This window comes from Gymnoscopelus braueri, assembly GCF_963280865.1.
Source record: "Gymnoscopelus braueri genome assembly, chromosome: 9".
Taxonomy (NCBI): domain Eukaryota; kingdom Metazoa; phylum Chordata; class Actinopteri; order Myctophiformes; family Myctophidae; genus Gymnoscopelus; species Gymnoscopelus braueri.
In genome coordinates, this window is record NC_137610.1 from 40,341,177 (window position 1) to 40,366,934 (window position 25,758).

The window sequence follows — 25,758 nt, forward strand, 5'->3', positions numbered from 1 at the left end:
ATTATCATGGTACTTGCCGTCTTCTATGATGTCAGTGCTATGAACAACGAACAATTGCAGTCTTGTTTCATTGCACCTTCAAGATTTTCTAACTAGCCAAACACCACTGGGTGTTTGTGATTTGTGTGAGATTGGTCAGACAGCTTGGAGCTCGTGATTCAGATTAGTTTTATTTCCACAATCTGCCAACAACATACCATGACTACTGACAGTTAGGAAGAAAGGTGGTCTGAGGAGGTTTGGAGGTGAAACCTCTAGAATTCCTCTATGAAAAGAGAGCACATATGTTGTCCACTGTGTCTGTCACCAGAAATGGTGAAATCTCTGAGACAAATCATACGTCAAAGCCTGTCGGAGGTTGATGTAAACAAACAGTGGAGTGGAGATCCAGTTGTCAAAATCACCATTCCAGCACTGTATACAGAGGGCGGGGTCTAATGTTCAGCACTCAAAGCGGAGCTGCATATGTTCGGTTTCGGGAAGCATGAAGTATGTTGCCAACTTGAACTGGCAGGGACTTCAAAATCGTAATAGACAATCTGGTGGCGCCCGGTGGCGCAGTCAGTGGTAAAAGTAGCTGCCCATCACCACGGAGTCTGGGGGTTCGAATCCACCGTGGTGCATTCAGTCTTGTCGAGCGTAGATACGAATGCGAACACAATTGGCCCCTGTTCGGTTCCTCCAGGGGAGGGAAGCCCGGGCCGGGCTCCTCACAGGCAGATGAGTCAGTATGGATACAGCTGTGACAACACACAGAAATGTGTGTGGGGAGGAAAAATCTCATAATGAGTAAATTGGGGAGAAAAAGGGGTAAAAATCAAAACAAAAAGCATGCATAGTGGAGCAGCTAGTTTATATACTGAGGGACTAATGAGGAAATAAGTTGCAGGTGGGGGAAATGGGTGGGGAGACCCAGGTGAAGTGAATTATGTGATGTCATAATGATGTGGGAGTCTCCGGATCTGAAATGACAGGAAAACAAATGAGTGTACAGTACCAGCATTGCCAGGTGCATGATATTTATCACATTTTTACCAAAATCTTTCACTCTATAGGCTACAATGTATGATCAATTAATGTCGATAAGTGATCAAATGTATGGGTTGTGAGCTTGTAGGTCTGCTATTTTCATTTGATTGTCACTCTACAATAATGTTTGATAATTTTGTACATTACACCCGTGCCTTCTCTTTTCTGGCTGTGTATGATAATTGTCTCTCAAAATCAGATAATTTCAAGCCTCCGGTAAGATAGTTTAATATTTCCCAACTGGCAGGAGTAGACTGAATGAATGAAAAATGACTGCTGGGAGATCAGGTAGGATTCATGACACAAGCTGCATGAATACACACACACACGTACACACACACACGCACGCACACGCACACGCACACACAGACACCAGTCTAGCTGGAATAGTACATTCTTCATTACTATTCTAGGGCTGATGGGCGCTAATTATCTGCCTTGGCTCTGATTAGTCTCTATGTAACGAGCTAATTAAAGGGGGCCTTGTAAAATCATCGTTGCCATTACCACCGAGACATGGCGAGAAAAGACACCGGCAAGCAGGAGGCGAGTCACGCGACCCGCCCCACTCCCCACAAAGGAACATGATCGTCAACTAACTGTTAAGTGGTGCAGCTTTGGTTTCTTGTTGATTAAGTGCTTCTGGCTCAGAATGGAAGCATTATCCCCACTTATTATGACCTCAACATTGGTGGAAAGTAACTAAGTACATTTACTCAAGTACTGTACTTGAGTGAGGAGTATTTCCTTTTTTTAAATTTCTCCATACATCTTAGAGACAAATATTACTCCACTAAATAATATAATAATAAATACTTATCCCTGTTGCGATGTGCTGTGAGCTTGTATCTGCTATTTTCGAAAGATTTTGAAAATTTTGGGGAAATTATATTTTGGGAACAATAATTGACATTCTGCATAATACACACTTTTATGTTAGGTACTTTTAAGTATATTTTGATCCCCAATGCTTTTGTACTTTTACTAAGTAACATTTTGAATGTAGACCTTTTACTTGTAACATAATTTCTACATTGTGGTATCTGAGCACATCTTCCACCACTGCTGTTTGGTTTCTTGTTGATTAAGTGCTTCCAGCTCAGAATAGAAACGTTATCCGCACTTATTATGCATCAGGAACGGATCATTCTCTTTACAGAGCAGGGTGCGCTGCCTTAACCGTTGCATACACTGGCACTGTTGACATTTTAGAAGATAGTGTCGGAACATTGATTAGTTTCTCTGGCCCTGTGACGCAGTGGCCATTTATCCAAATGAGCTATCTGTGCTCTGTGTCAGAACTTCCCCCCTCTCCGCAGAGCAATGCAAATGAAAGCTAGATTAATTCTCTCCTCTAGCTTCTTCATCCCTCTGTTATTATCCCTCTAACAATCCTTTTAGGAGCTGTCACATAGTTTACTGCGATTGTGTTGCAGTTATGAACACTAGATCCAGTCAAGAGTGCAACACCTTCTGTTCTCCCTGAAATGCGGCTATCTGGAGCATATGGCCGTGAAAACGATATAGCAGGGCAGCTCTTGGCATCTGTCTCCCGCTTTCAAACCCAGATGTTTAAACATTGTCTGTTGATTTACATTTGAGGCATGTTGAGATGCTTTATTCTATTTAAACAATGGAACCGCAGTTGAAGGAATCTTGCACAAAATTATTCCACCCACTCGTTTACACATGGTGTTGTGACAATAAAGTTGAACTTTTTGTCACATTGACCATCTCCTGACAAAGATCCTTAATATACCAAGATAGCAAATCCCACGCGCCTCAGCACTAGTGTGAAAAATTTTACACATTTTCTCCAAAGTGGGCAAAGCATGGTTGCCTCTCCCCACCCCATCCCCTTTCATTTCTCATTTGGAATTAAGAGACTCGCGACCTACTTCTGGTCTCCTATGGGGGCGGGCACCCACGTTACACAGATACAGGAAATCAATAGAAGTTTGGGAGACTTGCTTTTCCTTTGTCTTTGCCATTGAGATGCCTGCCTGTCTCCACACATTATTGTGTGAGACGCAGAGACAGTGTGAAAATCAATGTCTAAGCTTTGAACCGTCATTTCTCAGACCTTCAATTAAAAAAAAAAAAAAAACATAATTCTCTAAGCTGTATTTCCATCTGTTGAAATGTTTTAATACAAGCATGGAAATCTGTCGGTTAGGAAATTTGAGATGAGCAAAATGTGGCATCGGTCGGGCCCTTATTGCTAACACAGGTACCCAGCCGATGTGACATTTGGCGAGACCGGTTTAGCTAGAGCTCCAGCGTTCCGTGACGGAGCACATCAGTGGAGTCCACCCTCATCTAGTGAAGCTCCTACTGTTTCCGTAGACTTGAGGATCAAGCAGCATGTGCTGTATGTAGCGGGCGTACGTGTCTAACACACGAGATCTGTGTTGCATAATAGGATTTGAAACCTATACTGTACCTAATGTTATCCCTTAGGTACCTACAGTAACCTGTGTGTGTGTGTGTGTGTGTGTGTGTGTGTGTGTGTGTGTGTGTGTGTGTGTGTGTGTGTGTGTGTGTGTGTGTGTGTGTGTGTGTGTGTGTGTGTGTGTGTGTGTGTGTGTGTGTGTGTGTGTGTGTGTGTGTGTGTGTGTGTGTGCGTGCGCGCGGCAGCGGCTACAGAGTACTTCTACATTGCAGTATTGATACTTTTACTTAGTAAAACATTTGAGTACTTTTTCCACCACTGGTTACCAATACAAATCAATGCAATGTCCCCAAAAGTTTGCTAAACTGTGTGCGTGTATACAGGCACGCGCGTGTGTGTGTGTGTGTGTGTGGAGGAGGAGGAGGATATTTACTGAGGTGAGGCAGATGGCTTCTGAGGACATAATCTCTTGGTACTCATTCTGTTGGCAGCTCTACTGACATTCCTTCATCCTATGTTGACACAAGATCACAACGACTGCCTGTACAAAGAGTGACTCAGTTCTCTTTTCTGAGAGTTGCTCCATTTGACCAGAATAAAGCTTTCAGGGAACAAAAAGAACAGGTCCTGGACATTTTTGGACAGTTGTTGCCAAGTGAGTTCACAACTCTGTCGGTGTCCTTCCTTGCCTGCTGCAAGAGACTATTACAGCTTTACTGTCACATAACAGGTTTACAGGTGTAAAGAAGTGTGTGAAAGTTCTTTTTATGTGAGTATAATCTAATTAGTAGTTTCTGGGAAGGGAGCAAGAATAGAGATGGAAAGAAGTGCAAGGAAAAACAAGGATAGAAACATGAAACATAATCAAATGTTCCTGATAGGAGTAGAGTGAAAAAGACATACAGAATATCGTTGCTGTCGGGCAGAAACCTCGCATTTCAACTTTTTATGTTTTTTTCCCCCTCATAAATTAATGCCGTATTTCATTACACATGAGTGTCACACAAAAGTTGTGAAAACAAGCTCACAACCAGTCTCACTGCGATGCGTTTTCACAATTTTAAAATGTTTGAAAAAAGAAATAAGAACGGTTTTGGACATACAAGGTTTCCACCCGACAGCAACGATAAATAGTAACAGGCAGTACACCCGGCTGCCTCTGTCTTCGTGTCCTTGAGCAAAACACTGAACCCCTAACTGCTCCCGATGAGTGTAGAAATGTGTTTGTGTGAGTGTGAATGGATGAATGTAACACAAACTTGTAAAGCGCTTTGGATAAAGGCTCCATAGAAATACAGCCCATTTAAAGACATCCACACACCAGACTTGTTGTCCAATACCGCCCGATTCATACTTCATCACACGACGTGTCGCGCACCGGGAAATAGCAGACCTACAAGCTCACAACGCGTCGCTTCCGCGGCGCGTTGTGAGCTTGTAGGTCTGCTATTTTCCACAATCACGCGGCGGTGCGTGCGTTCTTGTCTCTCACACTGCTGTATACTGCTGTCTCATGGCACCGGAGTTGCTAATTGGATTACAGGAATCTTCTTATTCTCTCCGGGCGAGCCTGCGTGCAGGTGACAGCCAGGTGACAGCGAGCCAGGAGACTCCTGGGGGAGGAAAGATCAAGGTGGCTTTAGACAAGCCCGGGCGGATGAAACCGAGTCTGGGAGGCTCGTCCGTTCCCACCGGAGCCCGTGGTGTCTGGAAGCCTGGATGGAATCCCTGCCGCCTGCAGGAGGATCACGTCACTTCCAGCAGCCTCCACCATGCAGAGCTGGGACAACCCAACTCTCCCAGCCCCCACAGTCATTTATCATGTGGGGGGAAGAAGTGTGGTAAACTGCCGCTTTAACCACTTTCAACCCGGCCCTCCTATTTTAGGCGGAGAATTGTAGGTTCTTCCATTCATTTCATATTTATTTTATTTTCACGATGCGACACCGTTGTATGACCGAGTACGAAATAGGTGGTTAAAGCAATGTTGAACTTCAGAAGAACCTTGGGTTGTTATCTGTTTGGGTGTGATATAACCCCTAGAACCCTAGCATCTTGATCTAATCTAATCAGATCAGCAAGCTTTCAAACAAGTTTATATACGTAGGGTTTAAGTGGTTAAAGCTGCACTGTGTAACTGTCCTCTTCTACCCCGGATTTGAACCCGGTTTCCTGCGCAAGTGCTGCCATTTTTACCATTGAGCTAATAGAGCCTGCCTGCTTGCGCAGGGGATGAATTGAATCTTGACCATCAGGTCAAAATTCGTGTCAGATCGTGTGTCTAGGTGAGACATGACCTTTGACACAATCTAAATGTCTCAATAGAAGAGCAGAATTGTATAAGTCATATTGTATAAACATACTCTACCATACAGATTGGACAAAATTACATTTTATTCATTAAAAGAATGTTACATAGTGCCGCTTTAAGTCCAATTATTGTTGCGCCTGTTCCTCGTGAGTCGAGAACAAGAAACCAGCGATTTCATTCACTCTTAACAAGATCTTGTAATCACGCACAAACACAAACAAATAAACAGACTGCCAATATTTCTTGATTTTTTTCCTGCCTATTTTGCCCGGCAGTGACCTACTCCTGTTACACTTACACGTATGTGACTCAGCCTTAGGACCAAGCATAGTGTCATCCTGCTGCCGTCCCCTACAATAGATCTCAGAAAGTATTACAACACAAACTCATTATTTCTATGATTCACCTAAATGTCTGAAATGAATAGGAACGTGATACATAAATATCAAGTCAGGTTTTGTCTGTTATTTCACAGGGGATTCTCACCACTGTCGTTAAATCATGTCAGATAATTGTACTATAATCATACTATCATAAAATAACATTACGATTAAGATCAACTCCTCGCTTCCTCTTTCATATCAAGTTAAATTTAAAATGTAAAAATAAATTAAACACAAAATCTAGTTAAAACTTTTTTTTTTTTTTTAAGTACAATGATTCTAGTTGTTAGACTTTAATGTCCCTGAGGGATATCTGTTTTCACAGCCTGTTCAACGTAGAAACGCATAAGAAACGGTAGCATACAACACAACACACAGTGTGTTTAATTCTGCAATGGTCGAGTGGACAAAACTCCTAGATAATGTTTTTCCCCTTCTCAAAGTTCTATATCTCCATCTAGATGGCTTTATTGTGAAGTGATGATTGAGGGGGTGATCACTGTCACTTGCTATTGTGAGTGCTAGACATGGTGTGATGGCTCTGTTGTTCATATCTGAGAGTTTGGGTGTGGGAAGGACAATGCTTTTGGAGGCCGTATGTGTGATGCAACAATAGCTTCCCTCCCCCACTGTCGCATTTTCTTAACTCTTTGGTTTATGTCTATATTTATTTATTTTATATAACAATGTAAGCACTCAAATGAATCTTGCATCCTTGGTGTAAACTTGTGATGTGACAATACAGTTGAAACCAATGAGATGCCTGCCTTTCTCCACACAAAGCATCTGAGATAGGTGTCTGGCTGGAGATGGCTGAGGACAAAACTGCTTTTGTTACTTATACTACTCGTGTTCTGAGCAGCTGTTCCCGTCTTCAAAGCTTCAGACAATGGAAGGATTGTTGTATACTGTTGCATAAGAAACTCCCAACATTATTCATGTGTTGACAAGTACAGTATACAGAAAGTGTTTGAAAATCATTGTCAAAGGTGCATTTTTCAGGAAAAAAAACCTAACAACAATTGTATAAGCTGTAGTTCAAAGATGTTATCTAGCCATCTTCATATTGTGGCTGTCGCATCGGTGGAAACCTTGTATGTCCAAAAAAAAGGAAATGGGAAAAGGAACCTGTTTTCCAATGTAGTTATTATTTAGTCACAAGCTCTTGTTAATACTTTTTATTGGCTCCATATTTATAAAACCCACAGACTGAATTAACCAATTTCAACCTATTTTGTCATGTCATTACAAACATTGTCAAAATGACATTTTGTCAAAATTACATTTGTCAAAATTACATTTTTGTCAAAATTACATTTCAAACATTGTCAAAATGACATTTCAAACATTGTCAAAATGACGTTTCAAACATTGTCAAAATGTTTCTGAAAAACTAAAACTAAAAAGGAAAATAGCAGATCTACCAGCTCACATGTTTTGTTCTGAGCTTGTAGATTTTTGTCACACGACAAAGTACAGTATAAAATATAAAAGGTGAAATATATGTCTAGTTGCTGCTACTGTCACATACTGTATATTGGTGACCTATTTATTTTTGTTGCACTAAAGGACTTCTGTGAAGGGTAAGCCCCACTTTCCCCAAATTACGTATCACGACTAGGTTCTTATTTTTTCTTTCCCTCAAGACTTATTTTTGATGTCAGGTCAGTGAGAGACAGCAAACCAAGGGCAGAGAGAAGACAAGACAAGACAAGAATACGGGGGTGTTTAGTTTATTGTGGGTAGAGAGGCCATCTGGTAATTCTGCATCTACATGTGGAAGTGTCCCTGAGCAAGACACTAAACCCTAACAACCCCCCCAACAACCAAAAGATTACTCATTTGTATTAGATTAATCACAGTTTAGCTGCGATTAATTATGATTAATCACATTAGTAAATATGCACAAATATGCCAATTTACTCTGCATATTGTTGTTTTTCATTGATTGCTTGAAGTTGTTATTGAAAAAAATTGCACATACGTGTGTGCACATGACCATAATCGGACATATCTGTCAAACACAGGATAAAACACAAAAAAGCTTGAGAGCTTATTTCCATGGTGGCCCTTTCATTGTTGTGAGAACGGAAAGATAAATGATGGCAGATATGTACACATTACATTTGTTTATTATGACAAATATAAAAACCAGTTGTGCATGGTTGGTTGTGCTGCTGAAGGAAAGAGCCATAATAGCGAGGTTTATTAGATAGCCTACACACTTACAGTATAGTGGAAATGGGAGAGAGCAGACACATATGGAGTGTGTCTGAGTGTGTGTATGTATGTGTGTGTGTGTGTGTCTTTTCAGGATTCAAATTCTAAAATAGCAAAAGTAGCGGATCTACAAGCTCAAAATTAGCTTGTAGATCTGCTACTTTTGCTGCTTTTGTGTGACACTGTTGTAAATGGTAAATGGGGCATTTCTATAGCGCCTTTATCCAAGGCGCTTTACAATGATTGTGCATTCATTGTACATTCACTCATTCACACACACATTCATACACCGATGGCGGAGGAAACCACGCAAGGCACCAACCTGCTCATTTGGAGCAATTACGGGTTCCGCGTCTTGGTCAAGGACATTACATTACATTACAGTCATTTAGCAGACTCTTTTATCCAAAGCGACATACAATAAGTGCATTCAACATAGGTAGGGAACGAAACTACTAATCACCAGAAGCATTAAGTGCATTCTCTTCTAAAACAAGCAACCAAGAGTATACCTAGCGCTAAAGTAAAAGTACAATATATCAGCTACCTACTTTCATAAACAGATGAGACAAAATAGGAAAATCAAATGAGCAAGAGCTAAAACAAATAAGTGTATCGAATAAACAAGATCCAATAAAACAAGAGTTTGTACAACTAGTTAACATCAAGTAGGCAAGGCGAAGAGGAAGGGTAGTGTTTCCTGAAGAGGTGGGTTTTCAGCCTGTGGCGAAAGATGGGCAGTGACTCTGCTGTCCTGACATCAGTGGGGAGTTCATTCCACCACTGTGGGGCCAGAACAGAAAAAAGTCGTGACCGTGTAGATCGGCCAGAAGAACCCTTGAGCAACGAGGCAATCAGTCGCCCCGAAAAAAATAGGGACACTTCGACACTGACTCTTGGGGGAGCCCTGATCGAACAAGCGGCCACTCTACACCTGAGCCACTGCCGCCCGATAGTGTGATCAAGTAGGGCATACATTTACGAACAATATGTAGATAAGAGGTTTCTGCCCGACAGCAACGATATATCAGTGACTTATCAGATACTTTGGTAACGTCTCCATGCAGCTGAATCCAAACTGGACTGCCTGATGCAGACCAGGTTAGATCATAGGAGTAAGACACAGACTACCCCAAGACTGAACCATCCCATAGTCTACTCTATATGATGAGTAACACAGACTATACCCCAAGACTGAACCATCTCACGGTCTACATGCTGTTACTACGAGTAACAGCTATTGCCTCTGGAGGAGGATCATGGATTTTTATATATGATTTTTATTCAGCATAGTTAACTCTTTGACTGCGGTTGACTCGATAACGCGTCAATTGCTAGTTTGTCCAGTTGGCCGTCGACGCGTTAGACGTGTTGGACGCGCGTTCATTGTTTAATCTCTGATCGCGCTATTCTGATAATTTTTCATTCTAGGTTTCGAGTTCCACTTACTTCACCCACACCTGCATCCGGTTTTATGACGCAGATTCCGTTTCCGTTTTTAATTTTTTTCCCCTGGTCATTTTCGGCCAGAATAGGGAAACACACGGTTTTTCACACGGTATAAAAAACGAACGGAGAGGTCCACTTCTATAATCTATTGTCTGGGTGACGAACAGTCATCGCCGTCGTGTATCACATCGTATTTTTGGCCGATCGGAGAATCTGAGAACACGTCACATCCGGTTTGACGTATTTCACTGTTTGGCTCTGTTTGGGGGGGGGGGGGGCAGCGAGTCAGCGAGCTGATGAATGTGTCTATTTGCTGCTCTCTGCTGGTGGAACCATCGTATGTGTTCAAAACCGCAGCTAGACTTACTATATGTATACTATATAATTAAATAACAAAATAACAAAACAAAAAAACACGAAAATCGCTGGCACTGGGGGAGTACTTTATGAAAATACTCTGGCAGTCAAAGAGTTAATAGTGCCATTATAGAAATAACATTCAGTACTTATGCCTTTTTTCCCCCTACATACACATACAAAAAATACATTGCAAATACAAAACAATTCACACCCAACATAACATTTAACACCCAACCTGGAGACAAGGATGGTACAATTAGCTTTGAGTTAACACTTAAGACTTGACACGAAACAACACTCTACAATCCCCGTACCCTTCCTCCGTTCATGGCTAATTTATGGTCACAGACGCGACACGATGTGAGCTTGTGGATTGGCTATTTTTGGCGTACGCCACCATTGCACGTCAAAATATAAATCAGGCTTCAGGCTCTCTAGCTGGAAATTAATCACATTTAAAAGTTAATTTAGCTCTGTGTCAATAGTGGCTCTGTGGCACTATTTAGAAGTTTTGTTTAAAAGTTGTTTAAACAAAACTTCTAAATAGTGCCAGATAAGGAAAAGAATGAGGCAAACTTTTTGAATTAGGACAATGATGGACCAATTTTTTTTATTAATGGGATTTGGTGGATATTTGCTTTTATTGATGGTTGTTTTTGTTTACTGTTGGAAACCTTGTTGTATGGTTTTATCTATCAACCACATAAGTCTTATATACGTCGTATAGGTTGTAGATCTACTATTTTCGAAAAAGTTCAGAAAAGTTTGAAAATGTCCACCTACAAGATAGCAATTCGATTTCGTGAACATCCCAAAATAGGGATGCTAGGCTTAATGTATAGAGTTCTTGGTGTGGACTGCTCTTTACAGATTGTGATGTGACAATAGAGTTGAAAGTATGGTGAAAGCAGCTTGCAACTAAGTATGGTGCTTTTGCAATACACAATACAGTAACCATTAATGAATAATCGATGAAGACTTCTTAAGAAAATTTAGTATTCGTGTATTTGTGTCAGATCAACATCACTTTTCCAGCATGTTGAGAATGTGCTGTTGTGTTTGCATCAGTTCTGTACTGCATGAGATGAAGGTGAAACATCATTATTTCCATGATTTTCTTAAATACTTTTTTATTATGCTGTGGCTCTGCCGGAGGCTAGCCACCTATAAGAGGGTTGGTGAGTGTGTCTGTGTGTAGAATAGAATAGAATACTTTACTGGCAACAATCAAAAGCACAACATCACCAATTAAAAGTGCCAAAATGGATTAAACACACACGAAAAAAGCCAAAGCTGCATGGTTTCCATTGTGGTCCATTATGGTCCATTAAATGTGTCTGTGTGTCCTGAGCTAATCTCAAACCGCTGGACCAGTCAGTGCCTAATTTGGTGAGGTGTCAGGTTTGTGATACTTAGTGGTTCTCATAGTAGGGACAGGGACACTCTCAGGTTCCTCCAAATGGACCCTTACCGTTCTGTTAGACTAGAGAGTGTATACATGGACCCTTCTCAGAGTCATGGGGTAAAAACCTTGAGCCACTGAGAAAGATCATTGCTGTTCCACATCTTTGACTGTCTTTTCTTTCTTTTTTTGGAGAAGCTACCGCTCAAGCTCAAGTTCATACCTGATGGTTCATTGACCTGAGCTCATAAAGTGCTGGTATCTCCCTGCACTGTGTGTTCTCGTCTCCCGCTCGTCATCCTTCTCCCCTCTACCTTACATGACAGCTGTCACATCCCAGTACGCACAGCCCCAGTCACCGTTGTCTCTGATGTCTCCCCCAGGCCCTGACTGGTACCTGAACAAGGTGAGGCTGGAGATCAGCGATGTCAACGACAACGTGCCGGTGTGGAGCATGGAGCCGTACCCATACCTGACCGTGGTGTCCCCCAAGGCGCCACCGGGCACGGCCGTCTACCAGCTGCACGCACATGACGGAGACCAGGGAAGCAGCGGAGAGGTGGAGTACTTCCTGTCTGATGGTGAGGATTTTGGAGTGCACTCCACACATTAGGGCTGGGTGATGTGACGTCAAATCAATGCCTCGATTATCATTAATGAACGATTATTAAAACATTTGGGGGCTGAAAATAGCAGATCTGTGCGGCGCGTTGTTAGCTTGTAGATCAGCTATTTTTGTACGCCACCATTGTACCGAAGTATAATCCAGGCAGAGTAATCGATTTAGTAGATTATTCATCTATACATTTTCTTTTCATTTAAAAAAATATTTAAAAGACCCCCAGCAAGATTAAGTCTGTTATTGGCTCTAAATATGGGTTTCGATATATTTCCAATTAATTGCCCAGCCCTAACTCACACACATACTCACGCATGACTCACACACACCCATGCACACACACACACGCATGCACAGATACGTACAAACAGAGCTATTTACATGTGATGATCATGTATTCATGCACTCGTGTGTCTCTCTGCCTGACACGCACGCACGCACGCACGCACGCACGCACGCACGCACGCACGCACGCACGCACGCACGCACGCACGCACGCACGCACGCACGCACGCACGCACGCACACACACACACACACACACACACACACACACACACACACACACACACACACACACACACACACACACACACACACACACACACACACACACACACACACACACACACACACACACACATGGACGCACACAGTCATGTTCATAGACAGCTTAGTGAACTCTAGCACTAGATTCACTTGATTTGATTGATGCAAATACAAAAGTAGACCCCTCTGTGATTTATTTTTTAGATTGAACATATTTAAGACCAGATCGATCCACGACATCGTAACGTCCCCAGTTCGATTTTGTCTGAGTTCGACCAGAGCCTGTCATTATTTTCCTGTCTCTCTCTCTTTCAATTATCTAACTAAGGCCCCGAAAAACTCTCTGCCTCTAACAAAAAGGAAAAAAAACGATCACATTTAAATGATTCAATCCCCAGTTTGTCTGGCTTATACTGCCGTGACCTCCTTAGAATATTTACCGTGAAGGGCATTCAGAGCCTTGTGTGTTATGATTGGTGGACAAGACAGAATATTTAGTGACAGAGGAATAAAATCTTCACCTATGATGAACCTCTCTGCGAATGTCAATGTTTCTGCTCTGTCTGCCTGTATGCTGGTGGGTCAATGTAATATAGAACGCATCATTTAGTATGATCATAATGTTCAACATTATAGCAGGGGTCTTCAAAGTTTTTCAGGCCAAGGACCCCTTAGCTGAGAGGGAGATGAAGCAGGAACCCCTTTACATATTGTATAAAATGATGATGCAGATAGATTTCATAGATAGATTCATAGACTTGTGTAGCGTTGTGTTGGGATTCATGTTAATGTGTGTTTTCAGACAGTTAACCACTTAAATCCTCAATATTTAGAAAACTTGTACTTGGTCTGCTCTTTTTTCCCCCTACATCAAACCTTCTTTGCCGAAAATAGCTGATCTACAAGTTCACAACGCCTCACGCTGCGAGGCGTTGTGAGCTGGTACAGTAAATTGGCTATTTTCGGCTAATGTTCCCCCCAGAAAAGGGATGCTAGGGTTCAAGTGGTTAATGTAAAAAAGTTCCCATCACATAAAGATTTGGCAGCCCCCCTGTAGTAACTCTGAGGACCCCCTAGGGGTCCCGGACCCCCTGTTGAAGACCCCTGCATTATAGAATAGGAGCGCTGCGTGCAAGGACAAGAATGGGGTGCTTTTTGAGATGGTTGGAACAAAAGCAATAAAGGAGTTTAATGGTAGGGTATGTGATATTTTTTGGTCATAACTAAAAGTGTTTTTGTTGAAAGGTTAAAGCACTCTATTGTGATAGTAGTCATTACTACAGAGTTGTGTTCAGTAACAGGGGTCTGCCCGTCTCTCCAGCTCTTTAATAATCAGAAAATACATTTTCAGGTGGGTTGCCAATTTCAGCCCGTGTTCCGTGTTCCAATTTTGTCTGCTCACTTCTTTGTGTCATCACTTCCAATATCCTGTATCCTATTTATCCCAACCTGTTTACTAAAGGGTTGGAGAGACAGGGAGACTCCTGTCCTGTTACTGAACAAACGCTCTACAGCAATGACTACTATCACAATATACAGTAGAGCTATGTAACACTTATTTTAACAAATAAATATTTGATTTATTTGATTTGCACAACATTTTTTTATACATTTACAGGATATGTTAGTTATTTCCGAGGGAAACATTATGAGTTGTTGTGCCGGTGAGGTAAGAAACCCTGGGGGGCTTATGTGAGAACCTCACAGTTTACATTACAAATATATATATATCACTTAACCTACCTTTAAGTTCCTTTCCTTTTGTAGAATAACACAATGTAGAGTATTTCAGGAGAAGTTTTGTAGCTATACCTTTCAGTACGGGAACCCCTTTTGGGGTTCCTGTTGCTATGTACAGTATATAGCAACATAATTTTTTTGTAATTTTTGAATAAATATTTGTTTTTCAGTTTTTCAGAAAACAGCATTTAGAAGGTCGTTTTTAGAACTCGGCCTCAGGTCTAAATGGGTTAAAATAGGTTCAAGGCACGCTGTTCTGTTGAATAAATAAAAAGCCTTTATAGATGCACGGCTTGGCAAAGATTATTTTAATAAATTAAAGAAAAAAATGCATGACCTGCTGACCAGGTCATGACCCATCAGGATGCACGGGTCATGACAGTATGTCCTGTCCTGTCATGTCTCATCATATCATCAGTCATAGAAAGGAACGCTATGTGGAGAGCATATCTCCACCCTGGGTTGCCTACCCAGGGCTGTGTAAGACGTGGGTTGTAGCCATTAGGCCCCGAGGAAGCTGTGGGTGGAAAATAGCATTTCTACCACATACAATTTTGAACATTTATGGTGCTCTTTATGGGCAGAAGTGAAAGTGCTTTTCAACATGTGATTCTATTTTGGGGTTGATTGGATGTTGCATTAATAATATTATGCCCTTTTTGGTAAGATATAGATAGGCCCCTCCCACCAAATGTGGATGTCAATTACAGGCAAACAGTATGGAATATCAAAAAGCAGTTTGACACTCATTGTCACATGACTTCCGAGATAATTTGTGGCTAAATTGGTGAAGCTTGGTCTGAAACATTGACATTTATCGCATTTGTAGTGCCCCCTATGGGACCAAGTGAAAACAATGGGAATGGATGTGGGAAATCAATGTGTGAGTAAAATTTGGGGATGATATCAGACAATGAGTTCATGATTTTCTGCATTTTTTGTCAATAAGGTGACTCCCGCAAATTTTGAGGGCGAAAATATCATCTCTGTGCCTGGCTTTTGGCCCGGCAGAGATGATCAACATCAATACAGTAGATCAGTATTGATATTAGTGATATTAAAGCAAGAATGGACACAATATTGAGAACATAATATGGAACGTGTCATTAGTATATAGTATATCACGGGGGGAAACCTTGTCTGTCCAAAACTTCCCGAGAAGACTTAAAAAGTAGAGTTTTCTGCCCGACAGCAACGATATAAAAAAAGCACACAAAAAAACAGAAAAGTTAGGTATCCAATAAAGAAATTAACCCAGATAGTCTAAAGTGGGACAAATATGTGCATATATTAAAGACAGTGAAGGAGTCATGACATATCCACATGAAATATGATCTGTACCAGAATAGTAATGACGATTACTCCAATGTAATACATACTGTGGTTATGTCCTTAATATATGCACATATTTGTCCCACTTTAGAGTATCTGGGGTAATTTCCTTTATTAGATACTCAACTTTTTCTTTCTTTTAGCTTTTGTCATACTTTGTAATGACACATACTTTATTATGTGCTCAATATTATGTACATAGATAGATACACCTTTATTTATTTATCATAACAGTATTGCAGTATGAAACAGGACAGATACAGACTTGTTTTACTTGATTGTTTTATTGTTTGACACTGTATAGCACTTTGTAACACTGCTTCGAAAGGTGCTTTATAAATAAAATGTACTTACTTACTTACTTACTTACAAAAGAGATACAACTAAGAATGCAAATACAAATAAGAGTAAACAGGTACAGTAGTAATGTACTGTACAGGGATTAGGAATAAGGTGCCAAATTTCATTTCATGGCTACCGGCACACAGGAGCAACCAAGTCAGTCCCCTTGAGTGGGGGTTTAGATGAATCTGACGCTGCCTGCTGGTGCTCAACGACTCTGGCCCTTACTACTGTATCTCCTTATGGAGGGTGGTGTCCTATAGCCTCCTACCCTGCCATTGCCAGACGTATGACGTGGATTCACTCACATGTTTCCTCCACGGATACCGTGGAGGAAACATGTGAGTGCGCCTAGGGCATGTGAGTGCATCCACGTCATCAGTCTGGCAATGGCAGGCTACTAGCCTCCAGCTTCCTCCTCCTCGTTCTTCCCCCATGCCACCACCTCCATGCTGTTCAGTTTAGCTCTAGCAACAGAGCCTCCCCTTTTCAGCAGCTTGTTCAGTTCGTTAGTGTCCCTTGTGTTGATGTTACCCCCCCCCCCCCCCCTCCCCCAGCAGACCACTGCAAAGAAGAGAACACTGGCAACCACTGACTCGTAGAACATCTGCAGCATCCTGTTGCACATGTGGAAGGATCCAAGCCTCCTTGTGAAGAACATCTTGCTCTGTTCCGTACTGCAGAGCAATGCATTTAGTTATTAATTATTATTTTAAAAGATTTTCGAAAATGCCCCCAAACATTTTAATAATTAAAATAAATTCCATAAATTAGAGAGAAAGAAAGGTAGTGAAAATAGCAGATCTAAAAGCTCATATGCTTGTAAATTGGCTATTTTCTCTAGTTTGGGTCCTGTAAGTTACATCAAATTTCTCTTGGGGAACCACTGCTGTAGAAGGCCTCTGTATTGTCAGTCCAGTTCAGCTCGTTGTTCATGTGTACTACTAGGAGCTTGTGGGTGTCCACGACCTCCACTGTCTCCCATGGATGATGCTGGGGGGCTGGGGGTCGCTAGTTCTGTCAGTACCAGTTCTGTCCACCACCAGCTCCTTGGTCCTACCTACATTGAGCTGAAGGTGTTTTTTGTCCACCAGGGCATTGTGTTGTTGTCATTTGTGATTCCGCTGAAAATGACGGTGTCATCTGAGAACCTTTTGAAGGTGACATGTTTCCAAGTTGACACGGAAGTCGGCAGTGTAGAGGAAAGGTGACAGCACGCTACCTTGGGGGACATGGTGCTGCTCACCAGCACATCTGAGAGGCTGCCCTGCAGTCTGACATACATAATAGTCTGTGATCCAGGCCACCAGGCCATGATCCACCTGCATCACAGAGAGCTTTGTCAGTTAGCCGGTGTGTTTGTGATGGTGTTGAAAGCACTGGAGAATTCAAAGAACATGTTTTTTGTAGGCTCTGTTTAGCAGGTAGATGATGGTATCGTCTACACCGATGTTTGTCTGGTATGCTTTCTGACATTCTTGTTTTAATATCTGTTTCAGTTTGATGTATTGTTGATGATAGATTGATTGATGTCACTACATCATTTGTGTGCTTACTGTTATGACATGAACCCTCACGAAAGCTCCCTTGAGTTGGTCAACTCGTTGTTCAGCAAGAGCTTTTTTTTTTTTTTTTTTGTACTTTGTCAAGCCTTGCATCAATAAAGGGTTTTAACTTTTTAACAGAACAGTGTGCCCTGGATATTGTACACATGCTGTTATTCCAGAAAGGAAATGAACTTAAACTTCTTTATTCATGAGCATTATGTCTCATCATATTAATAAAAGGTTAAAATAAAAGGTTCTGTGTTTGCGTTATAAAAGGATAAAAGAAACCATCAGCAATTAGAAAATCACATGAACCACATGAACCATAGCATCCTTATTCTGGGCATCTCGAACACTCAGTGAAAATTGCAGCTCGCAACGTGATGCATTGCGACTTTGTAGATTCTTTGAGACACACATACGGGTATTTCGGGGCGTGGCCAAACACAGCTTTCACCATTGGAATTGCATTACGGAACTTACACATTGTGTACTGCCAATATGCTTTGAGACACACCTCTGAGTTTTTGCCGGGTCAAACAAGGGAATTACGTGACGTTGATCCCCGTCCCCTATTCGCTCATACTAGGACATGCGTATGTGTTGGCAGAATAATAGGGTTTAAGTATATAGGGGTTGCATTATGCATAGCCTGTATATTGTAGGGTTAGTGTTTAATACTTTACTAGTTGTGAGTAGCATCGGTTGGTCCATTATAAACGTAATGCTTCTTCAGTGACATCGACATGACCTCCCTCCAACAGTCCAAAATGATTGTGTGTGTGTGTGTGTGTGTGTGTGTGTGTGTGTGTGTGTGTGTGTGTGTGTGTGTGTGTGTGTGTGTGTGTGTGTGTGTGTGTGTGTGTGTGTGTGTGTGTGTGTGTGTGTGTGTGTGTGTGTGTGTGTGTGTGTGTGTGTGTGTGTGTGTGTGTGTGTGTGGTGTGTGAATCACTCGCCCACCACCGCATAGACCCAGGTTCAATTCCGGGCAGCGGTGCCTCTGGCTCTAGCTGCTGGGCGCTCTGTTGAACTCGAGTGGCGTTGTTGATAGTGGGTGGGAGGCCGGCTGTGCCAGCTGCGCTCACCCCAGATGAAGACAATGCTGTCACAACATATGGTTTTAAATAAATACACGTATACTTTTTACTGTATGAGCGTTTGGCTCTACTTTTTCTCTCTCTTTGCTGAACTAGTGACTGGTTGATCGGAGGCAAGCTGTTTGTGGGGCGTGTTGGGTCTGGGAGAGAGAGCGCCATGGTTCTCAATGTTCGGGTCCAGGGACCACCGGGGGTTGAAATGGACCCATACATGTCTCTAACTCTGAGAGTGTACACAATGGATTCAAAGGAACCCTTATATGGGTCCATTTGAATCCATTTGTATAGTCTCAGAGTTAAATAAATACGGAGAATTTTACAGCGTAGACAGAGATTAAAAAAATATATATATCAAAGAGGTCTCGAACCTCAGAGTGGTTTCTCCTGGTTAAATAAAGGTTACATACATAATCAAATGGCCTAATGCACATCAAACTGGGGGTCCTTGAAATCCAAAAGGTTGAGAATCACTGAGATAGCGTGAACCTCCGTGCGCGTTACACTCCCTAGGGCTGTCACGATTATGACATTTTACTTTAGGATTAATTGCCGCTCAAATGATTGCGATTAACCATTTAGTTGCATTTCTGTCATTGTCATTGAACATTGTGTCAAAAAATTAATTCATTTCTGTTTGGCTTTTAGGCTTGGTAAACATAGGTTGCACAGGGCAGAAAACAGAAAACGCAGTGAGGTGAAAACAGTGTATCAGAGGAGACATGTACTGTAGGAGGGTGGCAGTGCCAATAGGCAATAGTTGGCAGCAACAGGAACCTCGTCGTCACTGGGGTAAATTACAATGACTGTCTGAAGAAAATGCTAAACAAACAGTGCAGGGCATAGTTTGTTTATGCAGGAGCGGAGACGCTCAGAAAGACATCAGCATTTACATTTTGAGTGTCCAAAATATACCTACATTGCGAAACGTGGAGAGAGAGAGAGAGAGGTGGTTGAAGTACTAAAATGTTTTACTTAAGTAAAAGTATCAATACCGCCCTGTAGAAATACTCTGTTACAAGTAAAAGTTCGGTATTCAAAATATAGTATTTACATCAAATTATACTTGAAGTACCAAAAGTAAAAGTACTCATTATGCAGTATGTCCCATTGCACACGTTTTCAGATGTATAAAATGTGTGCAAATATTTTTGAAATATAGCAGATCTACAAGCTCACAATGCGGCGCGATGCATCGCATTGTGAGCTTGTACATCGGCTATTTTCAAATAGATTTAAGTTTAAATAGGGCTGAAGTGGTTAACGCATGTTTTGTAACAATATTCGAAATCCACAAAGTAACTAGTAACTACAATTGTCAAATAATTGTAATGGAGTAAAAAAGTACAATATTTGCCTCTGAGATGTAGTGGAGTAGAAGTAAAATTATTGACAATTGGAAATACTCCAGTAAAGTAAAAGAAAATACCTCAACATTGTACTTAAGTACAGTACTTGAGTAAATGTACTTAGTTACCACTGTAGATAGATGGATAGATAGATAGATTAGATATACATTCAGTATTGAGCTGTGTTGTGTTGTGTTGGTGTTAGTAGTGACTCACCTGTGTCATCTGTGCGTAGGTGGAGATGGCTGCTTCGCGGTGGACAAGCAGACGGGCCAGGTGGTGACCGCGGGCCCGGTCCTGCAGCGGGACCGAGAGTACCTGCTGAGCGTGGTGGCCCTGGACGGCCTGGGCAGCCGCAGCGTGCCCGCCATGCTGTCAGTGGTGGCGGGAGCCAGGCCTCCCCAGTTCACCAACACCACGTATGCCATCGCCATCCCGGAGAACACGCCAGAGGGGCAGCAGTAAGCACTGAGCCGTCTTCCTATTGTTAGGTCAATGGTTCTCAACCTTTTCAGGCCGCGACCCCCCCCCCCCCCCCCCCCTCCAAAAAAAATAATCATATTTTAACTGGGGACCTCCCCACACTGACAAGCACTTGGAATTGTAGGAGTTGAGGCATAAAATTTAGTTCCACAGATAAATATTGTGAAAATAGCCGATCTACAAGCTCACAACGGCGTTGTGAGCTATTTTCTAAAGTTTTGCCTCTTTCTTATATTATTTGACAATTTGGCCAATGTTTGACCAGTTTGTATAGTATAGTTTGTTGATTAGGCCTACTTTTGATGCAGTAATGGTATGGATGCAGTAAAAAGGTCTTAACTCTATAACTGCCAAAGACGTTTATAAACGTCTTTGAGAAATTAGCTGTTGCCTGCCAAAGACGTTTAAAAACGTCCTAAAAAAAAAAAAAATTCTAAAAAGATTCTCTAATTATTTAGTATTGACACCTTTTCGATATTCCAAACGAATAAGGAGATAACAATTTCCAAAGATTTGCTGCTCCATCCACTTCAATGTTAAAATTGAAACGGACAAACAATTCACAATGTTTTTTGGTTTGAAACTACTGGTTTTGAGCTATTTTCAAACATCAAACAACACATGACAACAAGGTCAAATTGACCTCGTTGACATTTGTGAAACCACACCTGAATCTCATCTGTGATTAGAAATTTTCTGGGGATCAATCATACTTGAGAAAAATGTTTTGTGGCTATGCGAAAAGGTACCAAAATCGGTCAAAACCCTGGCAGAGGCTACAGACTGTTCTGAAAAAACTCAGGCAGGGTAAGAGTTAAAAGTCCTTAAATTGCCACTTAAATACTGTCATCTGGGGACCCCCCCCCCCTGACCCACAGGTTGAGAACCACTGTCCTATATGTCACTGGTTCTCAAAGTGGGATCCTTGAAGGGGGTCCAGGGCGTCCACAGCTAAATTAATGAATATTGTATAGTAGCATTACAATCGGTTTAAGCACTTAAACCCTATATAGGCCTACTGTACATTGGCTATCTGAAAAGCCAATGTACATCTACAAGCTCAAAACGTGATTGGCTATTTTCTAAAAATGTGAACAAAGTTTTTGAAACATTTTAACAACACAAATCTTCTCTTATGGGAGTCCCTGCCACAACATTTTTTCAGATGTTTGAGTATCACTGTCCTGTATAGGTCACTGATTCTCAACCAGCGGTGGTCCGTCCGTGACATACTTACAGGTGGTCCATGGAAAAATGTTTTTAAATATTTTTAAAATTATATTGTGCCTTTTTGTTAAAAATGTAAAAATCATATGTTTCAATAATTTCTGAACGTGTCATACTGCAATCTAAAAGCTTGTAGATCAGCTATTTTCGAATAGCTGAAGTATAAAATAGGGTCTTATGTGGTTAATGTATGTTTTGTAATAATAATCTAAATCTATAAAGTTTCTAAATAATTGTAGTGGAGTAAAAAGTACAATATTTGCCTCTGATATGTAGTGGAATAGAAGTATAAATTACCTAAACATTTTACTTGAGTACTACAATACTTGAGTAAATGTACTAGTTACTTTACACCACTGACTACATGCAGTACATATGTTCTGTATGAACACATGTTCACACATACAGTGTGGTTATATATCCCTCTGAATACGCAAACATTTCATTTGCATGCCAACACATGCGCACACACACACACACACACACACACACACACACACACACACACACACACACACACACACACACACACACACACACACACACACACACACACACACACACACACACACACACACACACACACACACACACACACACCCACACACACACACACACACACACACACACACACACAGAGGCTAATTTGCACAATTACTTGTGTCGACCTACAAACACAAGCACACTTCAAATGTTAATGAATCCTAATTTTAGCATTGGAGAGCAAACAAGCGTAAATACCCCGGATCAAATGTATTCAAACAGAGTCGGGCTAAAGCAAACATTCCACAAAAACAAACTCACAAAAACAAAGAAATAAATTGAGCAGTCTAACAACCTTTAGATTACAGCAGGGGCTGGCAAAGTTTTTCAGCGCAAGACCCCGAGGAGAAATCTGCTGTCTCCCTGGGACCCAGACTTACAAAAGTACATTATGAATTAACCCATTAAGACCTGAGGCTTATTCTAAAAACAGTTTTCTGAAAAACGTATGTTGCTATATCAGTGGTGCGCAAACGTTTTCATTTCAAGGACCCCCAAAACTATATGTATTTGGCCGCAGAACCCCATCTCAAAATATGTTGTTCCAGGGACCCCCAGAAGCAAAGATTAGAGTTAAAGATGTTCACTTAAAAATATATATTCAAAGATTTTCACAGATTTTCAAGGTTTTTCAAAAATAGCAGATCTACAAGCTCGAGCGCGGCATGAAGTGACGCACTATGAGCTTGTATATCTGCTATTTTAGAATAGCAGAGAACCAATGTGCTATATGTATAGCTAAAATTAAAATGACACAGATGCTTTGCCGGTTTTAATGGGTGAATCACTTGAGCGCAACAGTATTTCAATAGTAGTGCAAAATAGCAAATCTACAAGCTCACAATGTCTCGCACATGTAGAGGAATTAATGTTGACAGAAATTTGCTGTGTGTTCAACACACACATTTTAGTACAAGATGTGTTGTTCATTGCCAGTTCATCTGTCACATTAAAGCAATCAAGTACAATTACGAATTAGATTATGCCAAGTTGGCATAAAGTTTACAGCAATCATTAACAAACTCTTTGAGAGACAGAAAATAGTGGCAGAAACTGTGCATTTTAGTAAAACAATCTCCACTTTCCCACGACATTAACACAGACCTCATTCTCCCCACCTCCACCAGTGACTATGTCAATGAAGTGATTTTCCCTAGAAATGCTGAACGGCCTGTTCGAGCACCTGTCATCATTTGTTTATACATTTTAGTTGCTAACAACACAGGACGGTGTGAACACAAACCAGACCTATTGAGAAATGTAACAATTTGGTTCTTGATCCGACCGGAGCTTTTTAGAGGACTTTAGGTGTGAAAGGCACCTGAGAGTATTGCGCCGAATGTGGTGACCTATCCATTTCTGTTCCGTCCGCTGGCTGCAGGCGTGTTCCAGCGGACGAGGTTTCCGGCAGACGAGGTCACTTGCTGTCAATCGGCCAATCATCAAAAGGTCGCTCAAACGTCACTTTTCTTTCCTGTCTATTCATCGGCCTGCGGCTGTTTCACAGCCTGTGGCAAAAATAAAGTTTCCTTTTGTGTAGGAAAGGTTAAAAAACCTGATATTTACTCGCGACCCATAAAAATGGGTCTGCGACCCAAAGTGATCTTACATTTGGGAAAAAAACTGTATTAGATTGCATTGACCGGGGGCCTGTAAAACGCTTCACCTTTAGGCCACATCTGATTCCCTTTTTAGCCTAGTATTGACAAAAGAACAACAACAACGGCTCAATTTGGATTCAGAACATATCGGACTGGATTAAAAAAAATGCTTCAGAGCGCTGACGAGTGCAGAACATTTCTGGTTCGAGGGGTTTTGATCGATCTTCAGTCAGTGCCGGGCAGCGCGTGTCAAATACCATACAAATCTTGTATGTCCAAAACTGTTACTTTTCAGGAAATGTCAAAAAAATAACCTTTGCTTTCCGATGCATCCACCATAGTTATTATTTAGTCACCAGCTCTTGTTAATACTTTTCATTGGTTTAATATTTATAAAATCCACAGACGCACTTAAAGGACAACTTTCCGTGAAACAAATTTCCGTGAAACTTTGTACGCACATCCCCACTAGGCCAAGGAAGAAATGCCACCCTACATTTTTCAAATCAGCCTCATGGCATTTCTTCCTTGGCCTAGTGGGGATGTGCATACAAAGTTTCACGGAAATCGGAGGCTGCGTTCATGACTATTTACCAATGGATCGAATGCCCCCGCCCCCCAGGTAAAAATCAATAAAATCACTATAACGATAGAAAGCAATACATGATTTTTTTTTAACACTCATCTTTAAATTATTATCATTACAAACTAATAAAATAACCCTTGTTGTAAAAAAACTAAGTTGTCCTTTAAAGCTGTACTATGTCATTTTCCTCTTCTACCCTGGATTTGAACCGGGGTCTCCTGCGCAAAGTGCTGACATTTTTTCCATTGAGCTAATAGAGCCAGCCTGCTTGCTCAGGGGATGAATTGAATCTTGACCGTCAGGTCAAAATTTTTGTCAAAACAGAAACAGGATTGTGTCAAAGGTCATGTCTCTCACCTAGACACAGGATCTAAAATGTCTCAATAGAAGAGCAGGGAGACAAAAAACAGTTATATTGTATTAACATACTCTACCATGCAGATTGGACAAAATTCATAGAATCATTACAAATAAGTTACATACTGTAGTGCCGCTTTAACCACTTTCAATCTTCAAAAATCAAATTCAGATCTGCTTTGCTACTTTTGTGTGACACTGTAGTATGACGAAGTAGGGAATTAATTTATGAAAAAAACAAACAAACAAACATACAAAGTTGAAAAATGGAGATACAAGGTTTCTGCCTGACAATGAAATATTTTCCTCTCTTTCCTCTCGTTTCCTGCAGCTTCCTGGTGGTGTTTGCCATTTCCTTCCAGAAGCTGTCACTCAGCTACAGCCTGCTGATAAATCCCAGCAGTCTGTTCAGCATCCAGCCTGAGACTGGAGAGATCAGCCTGACCAGAGCTCTGGACTATGAGAGTGACCAGCGGAGGTACCTGCTGATGGTGAGGGCCAGCGAGGACCCCAGTGGCCTGAGCACTGCCATAGAGGTTAGTTTAAAAGACATCTTTAAAGGGACTACAGTGAATTTGAACTTTTTCTTCTTTTTTGTGTGTTTTTGGTCTCCCCTACCTCTCTTCTATCCCCAAAAATACCCCAGTTTGAACACTCAGGCTTTCACAGCAAATCTGGGGTTTTCTGTAAATTGGTCTCAAAACAGGCCAAACTGATTTGCACCCTGACATGACGTCACGTCAGGGTACAATCCCTCCCGTTTTTCAGTTCCAACCAAAAACAATAAAAAATAAAAATATTTTTTCTTATTATTTTTTTTTAACTTTTTCCATACAGAACCAGG

General features: G+C 41.3%; 1 protein-coding gene across 1 annotated transcript in view; it reads left to right on the plus strand.

Annotated features, from left to right (window-relative positions):
• LOC308091664 (neural-cadherin-like) overlaps nt 1–25,758 on the plus strand; it is a gene marked incomplete at its 5' end in the record, with an annotated part of 233,509 nt that overhangs the window by 33,775 nt on the left and 173,976 nt on the right. The window contains 3 exons of the mRNA XM_080437326.1: nt 11,930–12,127; nt 20,353–20,578; nt 25,246–25,450. Of these exons, the coding sequence (XP_080293452.1) occupies nt 11,930–12,127; nt 20,353–20,578; nt 25,246–25,450 (629 nt within the window). The remainder of the gene's footprint in view (nt 1–11,929; nt 12,128–20,352; nt 20,579–25,245; nt 25,451–25,758) is intronic.